The sequence below is a fragment of the Oncorhynchus masou genome, chromosome 33, assembly GCF_036934945.1.
Source record: "Oncorhynchus masou masou isolate Uvic2021 chromosome 33, UVic_Omas_1.1, whole genome shotgun sequence".
Lineage (NCBI taxonomy): Eukaryota > Metazoa > Chordata > Actinopteri > Salmoniformes > Salmonidae > Oncorhynchus > Oncorhynchus masou.
This window is the reverse complement of record NC_088244.1, coordinates 21522901-21537253: the sequence shown is the minus strand read 5'-3', so window position 1 is coordinate 21537253 and position 14353 is coordinate 21522901. Positions and strand designations below refer to the sequence as shown.

Genomic DNA, 14353 nt, shown 5'->3' with positions numbered 1-14353 from the left:
GACCAGTGCGCCATAGCTAACGGTACAGGAAGACTATACGCAAACAAGCCATTTGCCACAAGGGCCTGTCATCATTCACTTTGAACTGGACTGTGTGTTAACAAGCAGTTGCAACAGCGCGACTTTAGATTATAATGCGTTCAACAAAAGCCACAAAATACACTTGAATGGATTCCTGCAAATACGTAGCTAAATACCACATGAATCCTTTTACATTTGGAAACTTTGATCAAACCATAAAAGTAGTGTGATATATATATATATATATATGGAGAGCATATCAACAAGTAATGCTAGCCAGCGCAAGATGAGCTCAAATCTCAACGAAGGGACATTAGATAAACCCTCTAACCTTCAGCTAGCTGGTCTTTAAAATTGCACTGATAAACGATAGGGAATAGCCTGCTCATGCTTCTGCAGCTTGCCTGCATGCGTTGTACCAACCAAGCTTACTGGCTAAAGTTGGCTACATTGCTCGCTAACTACTTCCAGACACAAATGAGAGAACACCTCACTGACTATTTTACTCACACTAGCAGAGTTGGTTAGGCTGTTTAACATGAACACTCATTACTTTTTAGTTTAATGACACCGGTCATAGTCGGCACAGAGCGTATTGTACGTTCATTAATTCAGTTATTCTGCACTCCGGCACACCCAGACAAGAGGGCTCTGAAATCGAAGTAGATATGCTAACTGGATAACCACCATTCAGCATAGATAGCTAGTGAAGAGATTCACATTTCTTGCTAGCTAACCAAATGACACGTGCATCTGTTTTTAGCTTGCTCCATAGATACGCTAGCATATTATCCACGTTATGACTGACTTGTGATCATTGTCCTTGCAGGTTTGATTGTATTGACATCCCAGCCTTAGTTACATTCGTCCGTTTGTACAACATATTGAGTCATTGAAACTGAAAGAGCATCCCGAATGGAGGCAGCAAACAATGTACCAGGCTAGCTGTGATTTACAACCTGATAGTCCAAAAAATGTTGCTACCAACAAATTGGTGAATTATATTAATCATGCATTGAACTGCATCCATTCTGCCAACAATGCCGTATTGCACGTAATGGAATGTTGAGTGAAATATGTTTTCATTTTTAAAACCCTCTTATAAAAAGTTGGTTTTGTAGTGTACATTTTATATTTGACTGATATGATTGCAGATAAACAAAGTAATTGAAACGATGTCAGTTCCACTTTTAAAATATGGTGTACCTTTAATTTGAATTTTGTCAACACTCAATGGAATACATCAAGAGTACGGGTTCAGAATATAGGGATCAATGAAAATAATTCCATTATGCATATTCATCTCAGTTTCAACACCAACTGGTGAATACTCTGAACATTTAATTATTTAGGTACATTTTAAGGTTAGGAAAGTATGTATGAATAACAAAAAACTGTTTGTAAAGTCTTTGCACAAAATACATCGATGAATAAAAATAGTGTTTGATTCATCATGCAAGTTGACATTTAAGTTCAATCCATAAAATATTGAAAAGGTGGAAAAAGTGTACAATTAGGGGTTGAACAATAATCCTATAAATCTACCCAAATCATGGAACAGGATGACAACGGTCCAGTCATCCTGAACCGTGCGCCAGGCTCCTGGTTAAACCTGCTATGTGTGGTCAGAGTTCTATAATGATTCAAATAGGCTACATATCCCAAATGATTGCACACCGTTAGCCTAATATGATCCACTAATGCTAGTGACCCCCAGGAACAATTTACAATGATGTGACAGAGGAAAGAAACGTAAACAGAATGGAATGATGCAAAAATAAAATGTATGTGGTATTACTGACAGTGGCTCCCAATAGTGGCTAACATTTAACATGATACAAATTGTAAAACAAAAACAGAAAAGCACAAACATGATCAAAACATTCTAAAGGTCATACATCAACCCAGCAGGTTCAGCCCTTCAGAAGCCTAGAGTCTCTGAATATCGTCCACGCAAATTATGAGGGCACACAATTAAATTCAGAATAGCGGCACATTTCATTGTGGAAAAGGGGCCTCCATATAGAATATGAGTTACAGTTTGCTTCCATATGGCTGGTTATACCCTCATCTCCAAAGATAATCTAATTTTATTAGTCCCATGAGCTGAATACAACAGATGTAGACATTACAGTGAAATGCTTACTTATGACAATACGTTTCAATCGCACTTAGTATGACAAATTCCAAGGGTTATGAATAATTTTGCAAGGCATTGTATATGCTTTTACTCATTACACACATTTTATAGCCATTGAAAACTGATTAAATAGCAAGTGACCTACCATCAGGGGAGGCGGGGTATTCATTCAGATATCATTTTAAATTAAACATTCTTTCTCCTGAGCATTCATCTGTTAGATTCTGCGGAGAGAGAAATAGCACAGTCAGATGTCTAGATGACATCTTTAAGACTAACATGATATAAGCAGATGTGTAGGGCCTGGAGTTCTGGTCAGGAAAAACATTGGGTCTTGGTAAGCCCAGGTTATCCTAGCTTTTCCTGTCAAGTTCACATGGACAACAAAAACTCCAGACCCTATTCCTGTGTAATAACAAGGGCCCTTATACTTACAAGATACCCTCGTCTGTAGTTCTGCATGTCCTTCGCAGCCCTCATGTTTCTGGAGGACGTGTTTGACCACTGGAAGACATGGTACATCAGAGATACTGGATGTTACATTTGGCAGAAATCTATTGGAGTTATTTGTCCCTTTGTGTACCTAAAAAGACTGACCTGGGTGTCAAGTCAATGGAACCAAAGAGGAGACAATCATCCCATAGTTTCCCTGTTTTACCAGTTGCAGAGAAGGATGGCAGCGTAGGGGCAACCTGAACCAGCTCCAAACCGCAGCAGAGTTTGTGCATTCTACACATTCCACTGTCTACCTGTTAAATGTCTGCATGGCGCCCTGGTTGGTGGTCACCACTGAGAGATAATCTCAATTGCATACTCACATCCTTCTCAAAAACCCATTGGATGAGAAAGCCAGAGGACCCTCCCCTCTGATCTTCTCCAATGGGTTTTGAGAAGGAGGCAAAGAGAGAACACGAGGAGTATGCAATTGAGACTCTCCCTGGGAGTTCACATATTCACTTCTGATTAGCTAGCTACCTGGGCTAGCAAGCCTTTTAGAGACGTAGTTCAATCTACAGTACAAATAAAGTACACACTACTTCAGGTCACTGGTAGAAAGTGTTTGATATAAACCCATCTTCCCAATAGCTAATGTTAAAGGAGAATTTAACTCCAAATTGTTACCCATCTCCACTGCTGTGGCTTTCGGCTACATAAAATGATACAAAATCTCAAATATTTTAGGTAGGAAAGTACACATTTCTTGACTGAAAACCAATAGTACTTTTGACAAATTGCTAAGTCGGCCTGTAAGCTTTCAATAAAACAATGAATTTGTCCACAGGTCACAAATTTGTGAATCACGCATTCACTGACAATGGAGCAGTGTGAGGCAGGCCTGCAATCAAGCAACATCACAAGTCACACAAACCGTTTTTGCAGTTGTCTCAAATCTGCTATCAAGGGAGAGGGGGCAAACTCCACTGAACTAGTATCAATATGGAACCACTTGGGAGTTTAGATTTTGGGTAAACTTGGGTTTTGGGTTTCCTTTAACCCCGATGCTATGGGGGCGCTATTTCATTTTTGGATAAAAAGACGTGCCCGTTTTAAGCGCAATATTTTGTCACAAAAAGATGCTCGATGCATTTAATTGGTAGCTTTGGAAAGAAAACACTGACGTGTCCAGAACTGCAAAGATATTCTCTGTGCGTGCCCTAGAACGTGAGCTACAGGCAAAACCAAGATGAGACGGCATCCAGGAAATGAGCAGGATTTTTGAGGCTCTGTTTTCCATTGTCTCCTTATATGGCTGTGAATGCGAGAGGAGTAAGTCTGCCCTTTCTGTCATTTCCCCAAGGTGTCTGCAGCATTGTGACGTATTTGTAGGCATATCATTGGAAGATTGACCATAAGAGACCACATTTACCAGGTGTCCGCCCGGTGTCCTGCGCCGAAATTGGTGCGCAAAAGTCAGCTGCAAGTATTTTTCCACAGAATTCAGAGAAGAATGCAGGCTTCCACGAACGATATATCAATGAAGAGATATGTGAAAAAACACCTTGAGGATCGATTCCAAACAACGTTTGCCATGTTTCGGTCGATATTATGGAGTTAATTCGGAAAAAGTTTGACGTTGTAGTTGACTGAATTTTCGGTTCGTTTCAGTAGCCAAATGTGATGTACAAAACGGAGCGATTTCTCCTACACACAGACGCTTCCTGGAAATACTGCACATTTGCTATGTAACTGAGAGTCTCCTCATTGAAAACATCCGAAGCTCTTCAAAGGTAAATGATTTTATTTATTTGGTTCTGTTTTTTGTGAAAATGTTGCGTGCTAAATGCTACTCAAAATGCTAAGCTAGCTTAGCATACTCTTACACAAATTAGTCAATTGCTATGGTTCAAAAGCATATTTTCAAAATCTGAGATGTCAGTGTTGTTAAGAAAAGGCTAAGCTTGAGAGTAGGCGCATTATTTTCATTTTATTTGCGATTTTCAGAAATCGTTAACGTTTCGTTATGCTAATGAGCCTGAGGCTTTAGTCACGATCCCGGATCCGGGATGGGGAGTTTCAAGAGGTTAACATTATACAGTGCAGTCTGAAAGTACTCAGACATGACTTTTTCCATATTTTGTTTCTTACGGCATTATTCTAAAATTGATTAAATGGTTCACTATCTACACACAAGACCCCATAATGACAAAACGAAAACAAGTTTAGTAATGTTCACAAGATTTACTAAAATTAAAAATATATATACACCTTATTTACATAAATATGCAGACTATTGAAGGTCCAAGACCTCAGCGGCCTCCATCATTCTTAAATGGAAGACGTTTGGAATCATCAAGACTCTTCCTAGAGCTGGCCGCCCGGCCAAACTGAGCAATCCAGGGAGAAGGGCCTTGGTCAGGGAGGTGACCAAGAACCCGATGGTCACTCTGACAGAGCTCCAGAGGTCCTCTGTGGAGATGGGAGAACCTTCCAGGAGGACATCCATCTCTGCAGCACGCCACCAATCAGGCCTTTATGGTAGAGTGGCCAGATGGAATCCACTCCTCAGTAAAAGGAACATGACAGCCCGCTTGGAGTTTGCCAAAAGGAACCTAAAGGATGATGACCATGAGAAACGAGATTTTCTGATCTGATGAAACCAAGATTGAACTCTTTGGCTTAATGTTTGCAGAGGAAACCTGACACCATCCCTACAGTGAAGCATGGTGGTGGCAGCGTCATGCTGTGGGGATGTTTTTCCAGTGGCAGGGAGACTAGTCAGAAGAGAGGGAAATGGGAACGGAGTAAACTACAGAAATCCTTGATGAAAACCTGCTCCAGTGCTCAGGGTCGCAGACTGGGGACGAAGGTTCACCTTACAACAGGACAACGACCCTAAACACACAGCCAAGACAACGCAGGAGTAGCTTCAGGACAAGTCTCTGAATGTCCTTGAGTGGCCCAGCCAGAACCTGGACTTGAACCCGCTCTAACATCTCTGGAGTAGAGGTTGATCGATTAGTCGGAATGGCCAATTAATTAGGGCCAATTTCAAGTTTTCATAATCTGTAATCTGCCTTTTTGGATGACGATTAGATTACAATCCACAAGGAAACTGCGTAACAGGTGGTAAGCCTGCCACGCGGGTGCAGCGTTAAAAAGGACCCTGTGGCTGCAAGGAGCCAAGGTAAGTTGCTAGCTAGCATTAAACTTAACTTATAAAAAACAATCCATCTTCACATAATCACTAGTTAACCTAGTAATATCAACCATGTGTGGTTAACTAGGTCGTCATGCGTTGCATATAATCAATGCTGTGCCTGTTAATTTATCACAGCCTACTTCAACTTCGCCAAACGGGTGATGATTGAACAAAACTGCATTCGCAAAACAAGCACAAACGTTGCACAAATGTACCTAACCATGAACATCGATGCCTTAAAATCAATACACAGAAGTATATTTTATTTTAAACCTGCATATTGAGTTAACCTCTTACACTTATGGTGGCGCTATTTCATTTTTGGAAGAAAAACGTTCCCGTTTTAAACAAGATATTTTGTCACAAAAAGATGCTCGACTATGCATATAATTGCTACTGTTCGAAAGAAAACACTCTGACGTGTCCAGAAATACAAATATCTTCTCTGTGCGTGCCCTTTAACGTGAGCTTCAGGCAAAACCAAGATGACTTGGCATCCAGGAAATGACAAGGATTTTTGAGGCTCTGTCTTTCATGATCTCCTTATATGGCTGTGAACGCAAGAGGAATGAGTCTGCCCTTTCTGTCGTTTCCCCAAGGTGTCTGCAGCATTGTGACGTATTTGTAGGCAGATCGTTGGAAGATTGACCATAAGAGACCACATTTACCACGTGTCCGCCCGGTGTCCTGCGCCGAAATTGGTGCGCAAAAGTCACCTGCCAGTATTTTTCCATGGGGCACAGAGAGAGAAGCAAGCTTCCACGAACTGCATGTCAATGAAGATATATGTGAAAAAACACCTTGAGGATTGATTCCAAACAACGTTTGCCATGTTTCGGTCGATATTATGTAGTTAATCCGGAAAAAGTTTCACGTTGTAGGTGACTGCATTTTCGGTTCGTTTCGGTAGCCAGGCGCAATGTAGAAAACGGAACGATTTCTCCTACACACAGACGCTTTCAGGAAACACTGCGCATCTGGTATGTGGCTGGGAGTCTCCTCATTGAAAACATCAGAAGCTCTTCAAAGGTAAATGATTTTATTTATTTGGTTATCTGGCTTTTGTGAAAATGTTGCGTGCTACATGCTACACAAAATGCTATGCTAGCTTTGCATACTCTTACACAAATTAGTCAATTTCTATGGTTCAAAAGCATATTTTGAAAATCTGAGATGACAGTGTTGTTAAGAAAAGGCTAAGCTTGAGAGCAAACGCATTATTTTAATTTTATTTGCGATTTTCAGAAATCGTTAACGTTGCGTTATGCTAATGAGCCTGAGGCTTAGTCACAATCCCGGATCCGGGATGGGGAGTTTCAAGAGGTTAAGAAATTAATGTCAGCAGGCAATATTAACTAGGGAAAGTGTGTCACTTCTCTTGCATTCAGTACAAGCAGAGTAAGGGTATATGCAACAGTTTGGGTTGCCTGACTCATTGCAAACTGTGTGACTGTAATTAATTTGCCAAAATTTTACATAATTATGACATAACATTGAAGGTTATGCAATGTAACAGCAATATTTAGACTTGGGGTTGCCACCCGTTCGATAAAATACAGAACGGTTCAGTATTTCACTGAAAGAATAAAAGTTTTGCTTTCGAAATTATAGTTTCCGGATTGACCATATTAATGCCCAGAGGCTCGTATTTCTGTGTTCATTATATTATATAATTAAGTCTAGGATTTGATATTTGATAGAGCAGTCTGACTGAGCGGTGGTAGGCAGCAGGCTCGTAAGCATTCATTCAAACTTTACTGCATTTGCCTGCAGCTCTCAGCAATGCTTGAAGCACAGCGCTGTTTATGACTTCAAGCCTATCAACTCCAGAGATTAGGCTGGCAATAATAAAGTGCCTAAAAGAACATCCAATAGTCAAAGGTATACGAAATACAAATGATATAGAGAGAAATAGTCGACGTGTCATAATTCCTATAATAACTACAATCTAAAACTTCTTAACTGGGAAAATTGAAGACCCATGTTAAAAGGATCCACCAGCTTTCATATATTCTCATGTTCTGAGCAAGGAACTTAAACGGTGGGATTTGGTCGGATCACTCTGCAATCTGGTTTCCGAGCTGGTCATTGATGCACCTTAGCCATGCTCAAGGTCCTATACGACATGATAACCGCCATCGATAAAAGACAATACCATGCTGCAGTCTTCATTGACCTGGCAAGGCTTTCGACTGTCAATCACCACATTCTAATCGGCAGACGAAACAGCCTTGGCTGGTTCACCAACTACTTCTCGGATAGAGTTCAGTGTGTCAAATCGGAGGGCTTGTTGTCTGGACCTCTGGCAGTCTATGGGGGTGCCACAGGGTTCAATTCTCAGGCAGACTCTTTTCTCTGTATACATCAATGATGTCACTCTTGCTGCGGGTGATTCCCTGATCCACCTCTACACAGACGACACCATTCTCTATACTTCTGGCCCTTCTTTGGACACAGTGTTAACTAACCTCCAGACAAGCTTCAATGCCATACAACTCTCCTTCCGTTGCCGCCAACTGCTCTTAAATGCAAGTAAAACTAAATGCATGCTCTTCAACCGATCGCTGCCCACACCTGCCCGCCCGCCCAGGATCACTATTCTGGATGGTTCTGACCTAGAATATGTGGACAAACACCTAGGTGTCTGGGTTAGACTGGAAACTCTCCTTCCAGACTCACATTAAACACCTCCAATCCAAAATTAAATCTAGAATTGGCATCCTATTTCGCAATAAAGCATCCTTCCCTCATGCTGCCAAACATAGTCAGTTTTACGAGGGTATCCTACAGATCGTCGACTTCGGCAATGTCATTTACAAAATAGCCACCAACACTATACTCAGCAAACTGGATGTAGTCTATCACAGTGCCATCCGTTTTGTCACCAAAGCCCTATATACACTACCCACCACTGCGACCTGTATGCTCTCGTTGGCTGGACCTCACTACATATTTGTCACCAAACCCACTGGCTCCAGGTCATCTACAAGTCTTTGCTAGGTAAAGCCCCGCCTTATCTCAGCTCACTGGTCACCCTAGCAGCACCCACCCGTAGCACACGCTCCAGCAGGTATATTTCACTGGTCATCCCCAAAGCCAATTCCTCCTTTGGCAGCCTTCCCTACCAGTTCTCAGCTGCCAATGACTGGAACAAAATTGGGAAAAATAAGTTTATTATTATTATTAATTTATTTTATATCACTGAAGCCTCATATCTCCCTCACTTTAAGCATCAGCTGTCAGAGCAGTTCACAGATCATTGCACCTGTACATAGGCCATCTGTAAATAGCACACCCAACTACCTCATCCCCATATTGTTTTTTTTGCTCCTTTGCACCCCAGTAGCTCTACTTGCACGTTCATCTTCCGCACATCTATCACTCCAGTGTTTAATTGCTAAATTGTAATTTTCGACACTATGGCCTATGTATTACCTTACCTCATTTGCACACACTGTACATAGATTTTTTCTATTGTTATTGACTGTACGTTTGTCGCACTGCTTTGCTTTATCTTGGCCAGGTCGCAGTTGTAAATGAGAACTTGTTCTCAACTGGCCTATCTGGTTAAATAAAAGTGACACATTTTTTACAAATATATATTTTTTTAAATCAGCATTCGCTTTTTTTGGCCCTCCAATAAATCGGTATTGGCGTTGAAAAAATAATAAATCGGGTCAACCTCTACTCTGGAGAGAGCTGAAAATAGCTGTGCAGCAACACTCCCCATCCAACATGACAGAGCTTGAGAGGATCTGCAGAGAAGAATGGGAGAAACTCCAAATACAGGCGTGCCAAGCATATAGCGTCATATCTAAGAAGACTTGAGGCTGTAATTGCTGCCAAAGGTGCTGCAACAAAAGTACTGAGCAATGGGTCTGAAAACTTATGTAAATGTGATATTTCAGTTCATTTTCAATACAATTGCAAAAATGTCTAAACTTTCTGCTTTGTCATTATGCAGTATTGTGTGTAGTTTGAGCAACAACAAAAAAAACTATTGAATCAATTTTAGAATAAGGCTATAACATAAAAAAGTGGATAATGTCAGGTCTGAATACTTTCCAAACACACTGTAGCTAACTTAGCCATCTAATCAACAGGGCAACAACGACAAATCTAGCCAGTGTGAGGATTTATGCTTATGCTCTATAACCCGCTACCATATTACATAAGATTGAATTGTTTGAACAACAGCTGCTTTGTCTGCGTCTGTGTGTGTGTGTGACAAGAACTGAGCAACATGGTGTGACTTGCATTTTGCAAAGCGGTGTACTGTTTGCTACATTTGTTTTGCCTGTCTGTGTGTGTGACAATATTGAGCACATGGTGTGACTTGCTGCATGTTACAAAGTTGTGGTTAATCAGGTATAGGGAGGGGTGGTCATCGCAAGGTTTAGCTGAGATGGAAAAATACTGAACACCACAATAGCAGGAACTGAACAACTTATAACTAGGGTGTGATACCAGAACAGTAAGAATCTATACATCGACAGAGGGTGGACTCCAATAAGCGCCAAGAGGCGGGGACTAGCCTGAGCAAGTCTAAACCACGCTCAGCCTCTACTGTGATAGGCCAACAGACAGACGGGTTGGAACTATCACAGTATAAGAACAGCTGTTTACTTACATCCTGTCAGTTCTCTGTTCTACCCTGTGTGGTGTTACAGAACCCGTATATACAAAAAATTGCATTTGCCATTTATTGCTTGAATTTAATTAAAGAATTAACGACAGATCCTGACTTATTTTTCCTGATACCGGATTTGAAAGACGCAGCCTCTAACACCAGCTAGCCAATTAGCTATCAACAATTGCTAGCTATCAACAATTTCTTCCCGCCAGACTTTGTCAATACTAGTTAGCGTTAATATTGCCATAAAGTATGTTAGCTAACACGCACATTATTTATCTTTCTAACCCTTATTAGCAAAGGCTGACTAATTATGTAATGACTAGTTCAGTTCAAAGGGATGAAAAGCTACTTCCAGTCAGTAATGTTAGCTAGCTAACAGGCTAAAGTCTAGATAGAGTGCTAGCTAGTTGGCATAGTAGCTTTGTAACAAGCAAAGATTAGAGCCATTAATAATGAAACAATATTCCAAATCTTTGGAGGTAGCTAGCTAATGTTAGTTGAATTGGCTAGCTCGGTGTCCATTAGCCCTCGATCGTGAGTCTGTTTCATTACAAATTAGAGTTATTGGACGAAGGGGGTCTTCTGTACAGTTTTGTTAAGAGCCACGACGCACGGCCATAATATTAACACATCACTTGCAGTACAGTTTTGGAAGAAATAAATATATATTTTAAAGTTGGTACACACCTTTATAGGTTTTGGTTTCCTACACTGCCATATTACTGCCCTTCACCGAAAACAGTACTACACAAGACTAACGTTACCTGTGCTAATTAGACATCTGTGTTCTTGTGCTGCCGTTGCTTCCAGAGGCAGTTTGGAACAAAGTAGTGAGTGTTGCAAATTGATTTTTATGCACTTCAGCTGTCCCGTTCTGTCAATTTTATACACCTGTCAGCAATGGGTGGCTGAAATAGCTGAATCAACTAAGTTTAAAGGGTGTCCACATATTAATTTATATAGCATACACTATATACAAAAATATAAGGCTGATGGAACAGATCAGAAGAATTAGCTAAAAATTGATAAATTATTCTTTCTTCCCATTTTAGGTGCAGCAATACACACACGACGGGTAGGTCTGTGTGAACGTTCCAAAATGCGCGCCGCACATGCGAGCGGTTTCATGGACAGAGATGGAAGTATCCATTAGAAACACAGAACAAGAGACACAGAACAAGAGGGATTTGAAGCTGCAACAACTATCATGGGTTGATTTCAGCCACCCATTACGTCACCCCGCTCCTCCGCTCTCTCCACTGGCTTCCAGTTGAAGCTCGCATCCGCTACAAGACCATGGTGCTTGCCTACGGAGCTGTGAGGGGAACGGCACCGCAGTACCTCCAGGCTCTGATAAGGCCCTACACCCAAGCAAGGGCACTGCGTTCATCCACCTCTGGCCTGCTCGCCTCCCTACCACTGAGGAAGTACAGTTCCCGCTCAGCCCAGTCAAAACTGTTCGCTGCTCTGGCCCCCCAATGGTGGAACAAACTCCCTCACGACGCCAGGACAGCGGAGTCAATCACCACCTTCCGGAGACACCTGAAACCCCACCTCTTCAAGGAATACCTAGGATAGGATAAGTAATCCTTCTCACCCCCCCCCTTAATGATTTAGATGCACTATTGTAAAGTGGCTGTTCCACTGGATGTCAGAAGGTGAATTCACCAATTTGTAAGTCGCTCTGGATAAGAGCGTCTGCTAAATGACTTAAATGAAATGTAAATGTTGATAATATGACTAGGATAATGCCTTTCAAATTGGTCACACACATGGTTAGCAGATGTTAATGCGAGTGTAGTGAAATGCTTGTGCTTCTAGTTCTGACCATGCAGTAATATCTAACAAGTAATCTAACAATTTCACAACTTCCTCATATACACACACGTGCAAAGGAATGAATAAGATTTTTTACTTATAAATATATGGATGAGTGATGGCTGTGCAGCTGAGGCAAGATGCAATAGATGGTATAGAGTACAGTATATACATATGAGAAGAGTAATGTAGGGTAACATAAATTGGCATTGTTTAAAGTGACCAGTGATACATTTATTACATCCAATTTTTTATTATTAAAGTAGCTAGAGATTGAGTCAGTATGTTGGCAGCAGCCACTCAATGTTAGTGATGGCTGTTTAAGTCTGATGGCCTTGAGATTGGCTGCGAGACAATGAAAGAAAGTTTTGGAAAAAAACAAAAAACGCACGAGTAAATCTTTCCCTCCGTGTTTCTATGGGTGGATTTTGGCTATAGGGTACCTTGAAGCAAGGTAAGGCATGCCTCATAATATGAAGTAAAACATCCAAGTGTCAAATAATTAAGGAATTTTGCAAACTCCATCTAATGTACAATAGAAACACTGCTAACCACAGTGCTAAGTGCCTGCACGCTTGAATTAAAAGGAAACTGCATTCACATTTCGCTGATGTAGTTCAAACATTGTTATGTTATTAGAACAGACAACTGTATTTCTGTATAGAAAAAAAGAAAAAAAAAGAGCCTCATTAAATCAGTTTCAATAGTAAGACTACTATTAGCCGACTTGCACAGTACTGCTTGGATTGGCCTTACTGAAAGACCAATATAAGAAAATAATTTAGGTCATTCAGAGTGCATGTCACTTTTTTTATACCTAAATCGCATTTCCATCGCTGGGCGGGCCATTTGGAAATGTTTTGGAAAAAAATTGAGTATGTCCAATTGTCCAGGCACCACGACATCACTGGGGTACAGTAACTGTATTTGAAACATGTTTTTGGATCTGATATGAAAGTGAAGGAATTTATATTTATAGAACTGTACTGCAATTGAGAATCGATTCACGTTTAGACTGAGTATTTGGCTACCAGAGCCAAATTGCCCTTTAAAAACTGATAATGTAACGCTAAAGCCCTTGGACTGAGGAGTAACGTTAGGCTATTTTTAGTCCCAATATTGAGCTGCCATTAGCTAATTTAACATACTGTCAATTTAGCTCATGTTAGCGGCCTAGTGCTAGATTTTACATACTCGTTTGCCTTGTTGACGCACACATGTTTTTATAACTGACAGTAACTAGTTACACAAGATTAAGAAAAAAATAGAAATGCAACGTACTAAACCTGATTTCCAATACGATTTAGTTGTGTCCTGGTTTAAAGGACGCATTTGGTTCTCTCCTTGGTCGTCTCCATCATCACTCTGTGTCCCAGGTTGAATCATACTCGCACATTAAATCGTCGTCCTCCATCATTGAAAAAAACAATGTGGGCTTGAGAAAGACTAAAAGTGAAATCTGTTTAGATACGACAATTAGACATGAGTTGAGCTTCTAGCTCCAAGTTCGACTATTTACGGCGACCAACCATCCCTCCTCCCGGTCAGTCAAATCCATCGTGTTCCGCTAATGTGACCACCAGATGAAATGACCCGTGCAGTTTGTGCCTGTCGGCTTCTTCGAAAAAGAGCTCGCCAATTTGTATTCCCAAACCGGAAATGAGTTCTCTCTTGTTTCGTTCATCCATTCCTATCGGAAAATGAATGGGGAAATAATAAGGTTTTGGTATTTTTTTAAATTAAGTCGGAGGTTAACACAGGTTTATGAGATAATAGCAGTCAGTTAACATGACCTTTATGAATTATGAAGCCTTTTATGTGCTTTGCGTAATGGATTTGATGCTTTCGAAAACGGCCAATGCACGTCTACAGGCTGAGCAGCTGTTGAGAATAATGCGTTTTTGGAGGATAGAATTACTTTTTTAATGGGGCTATATCGTGTATATTTCAGTAGCCTTGCTGGGCTTTTTGAGAAATGTCAAAGTCCTCATCAACACCGCCATCCTCATCACCACTAATGGCATGTCTTCCCTCAGTGATATTATATTGTACTGAGTTAGAATAGGCTTATGCTTCCCATTAATCAAATGCTATTTGG

At 40.8% G+C, this 14353-nt stretch overlaps 1 protein-coding gene across 4 annotated transcripts in view; it reads right to left on the bottom strand.

Annotated features, from left to right (window-relative positions):
- LOC135527998 (collagen alpha-3(IX) chain-like) overlaps positions 1-13896 on the bottom strand; it is a 52195-nt gene extending 38299 nt beyond the window's left edge. For 2 of the 4 annotated variants that reach the window (XR_010453492.1, XM_064956739.1), the window contains exon 1: positions 13537-13896. Coding sequence is in view for 3 of the 4 variants with exons in the window: in XM_064956739.1 (XP_064812811.1) it covers positions 13537-13641 (105 nt within the window). In the remaining variant the exon portion in view is untranslated. Of the gene's footprint in view, positions 1-2306; positions 2386-2596; positions 2666-13536 lie in introns of all 4 variants that reach the window. The other 2 variants (XM_064956743.1, XM_064956741.1) reach the window with 2 other exon arrangements.
- Between the last annotated feature and the right edge of the window lie 457 nt (positions 13897-14353).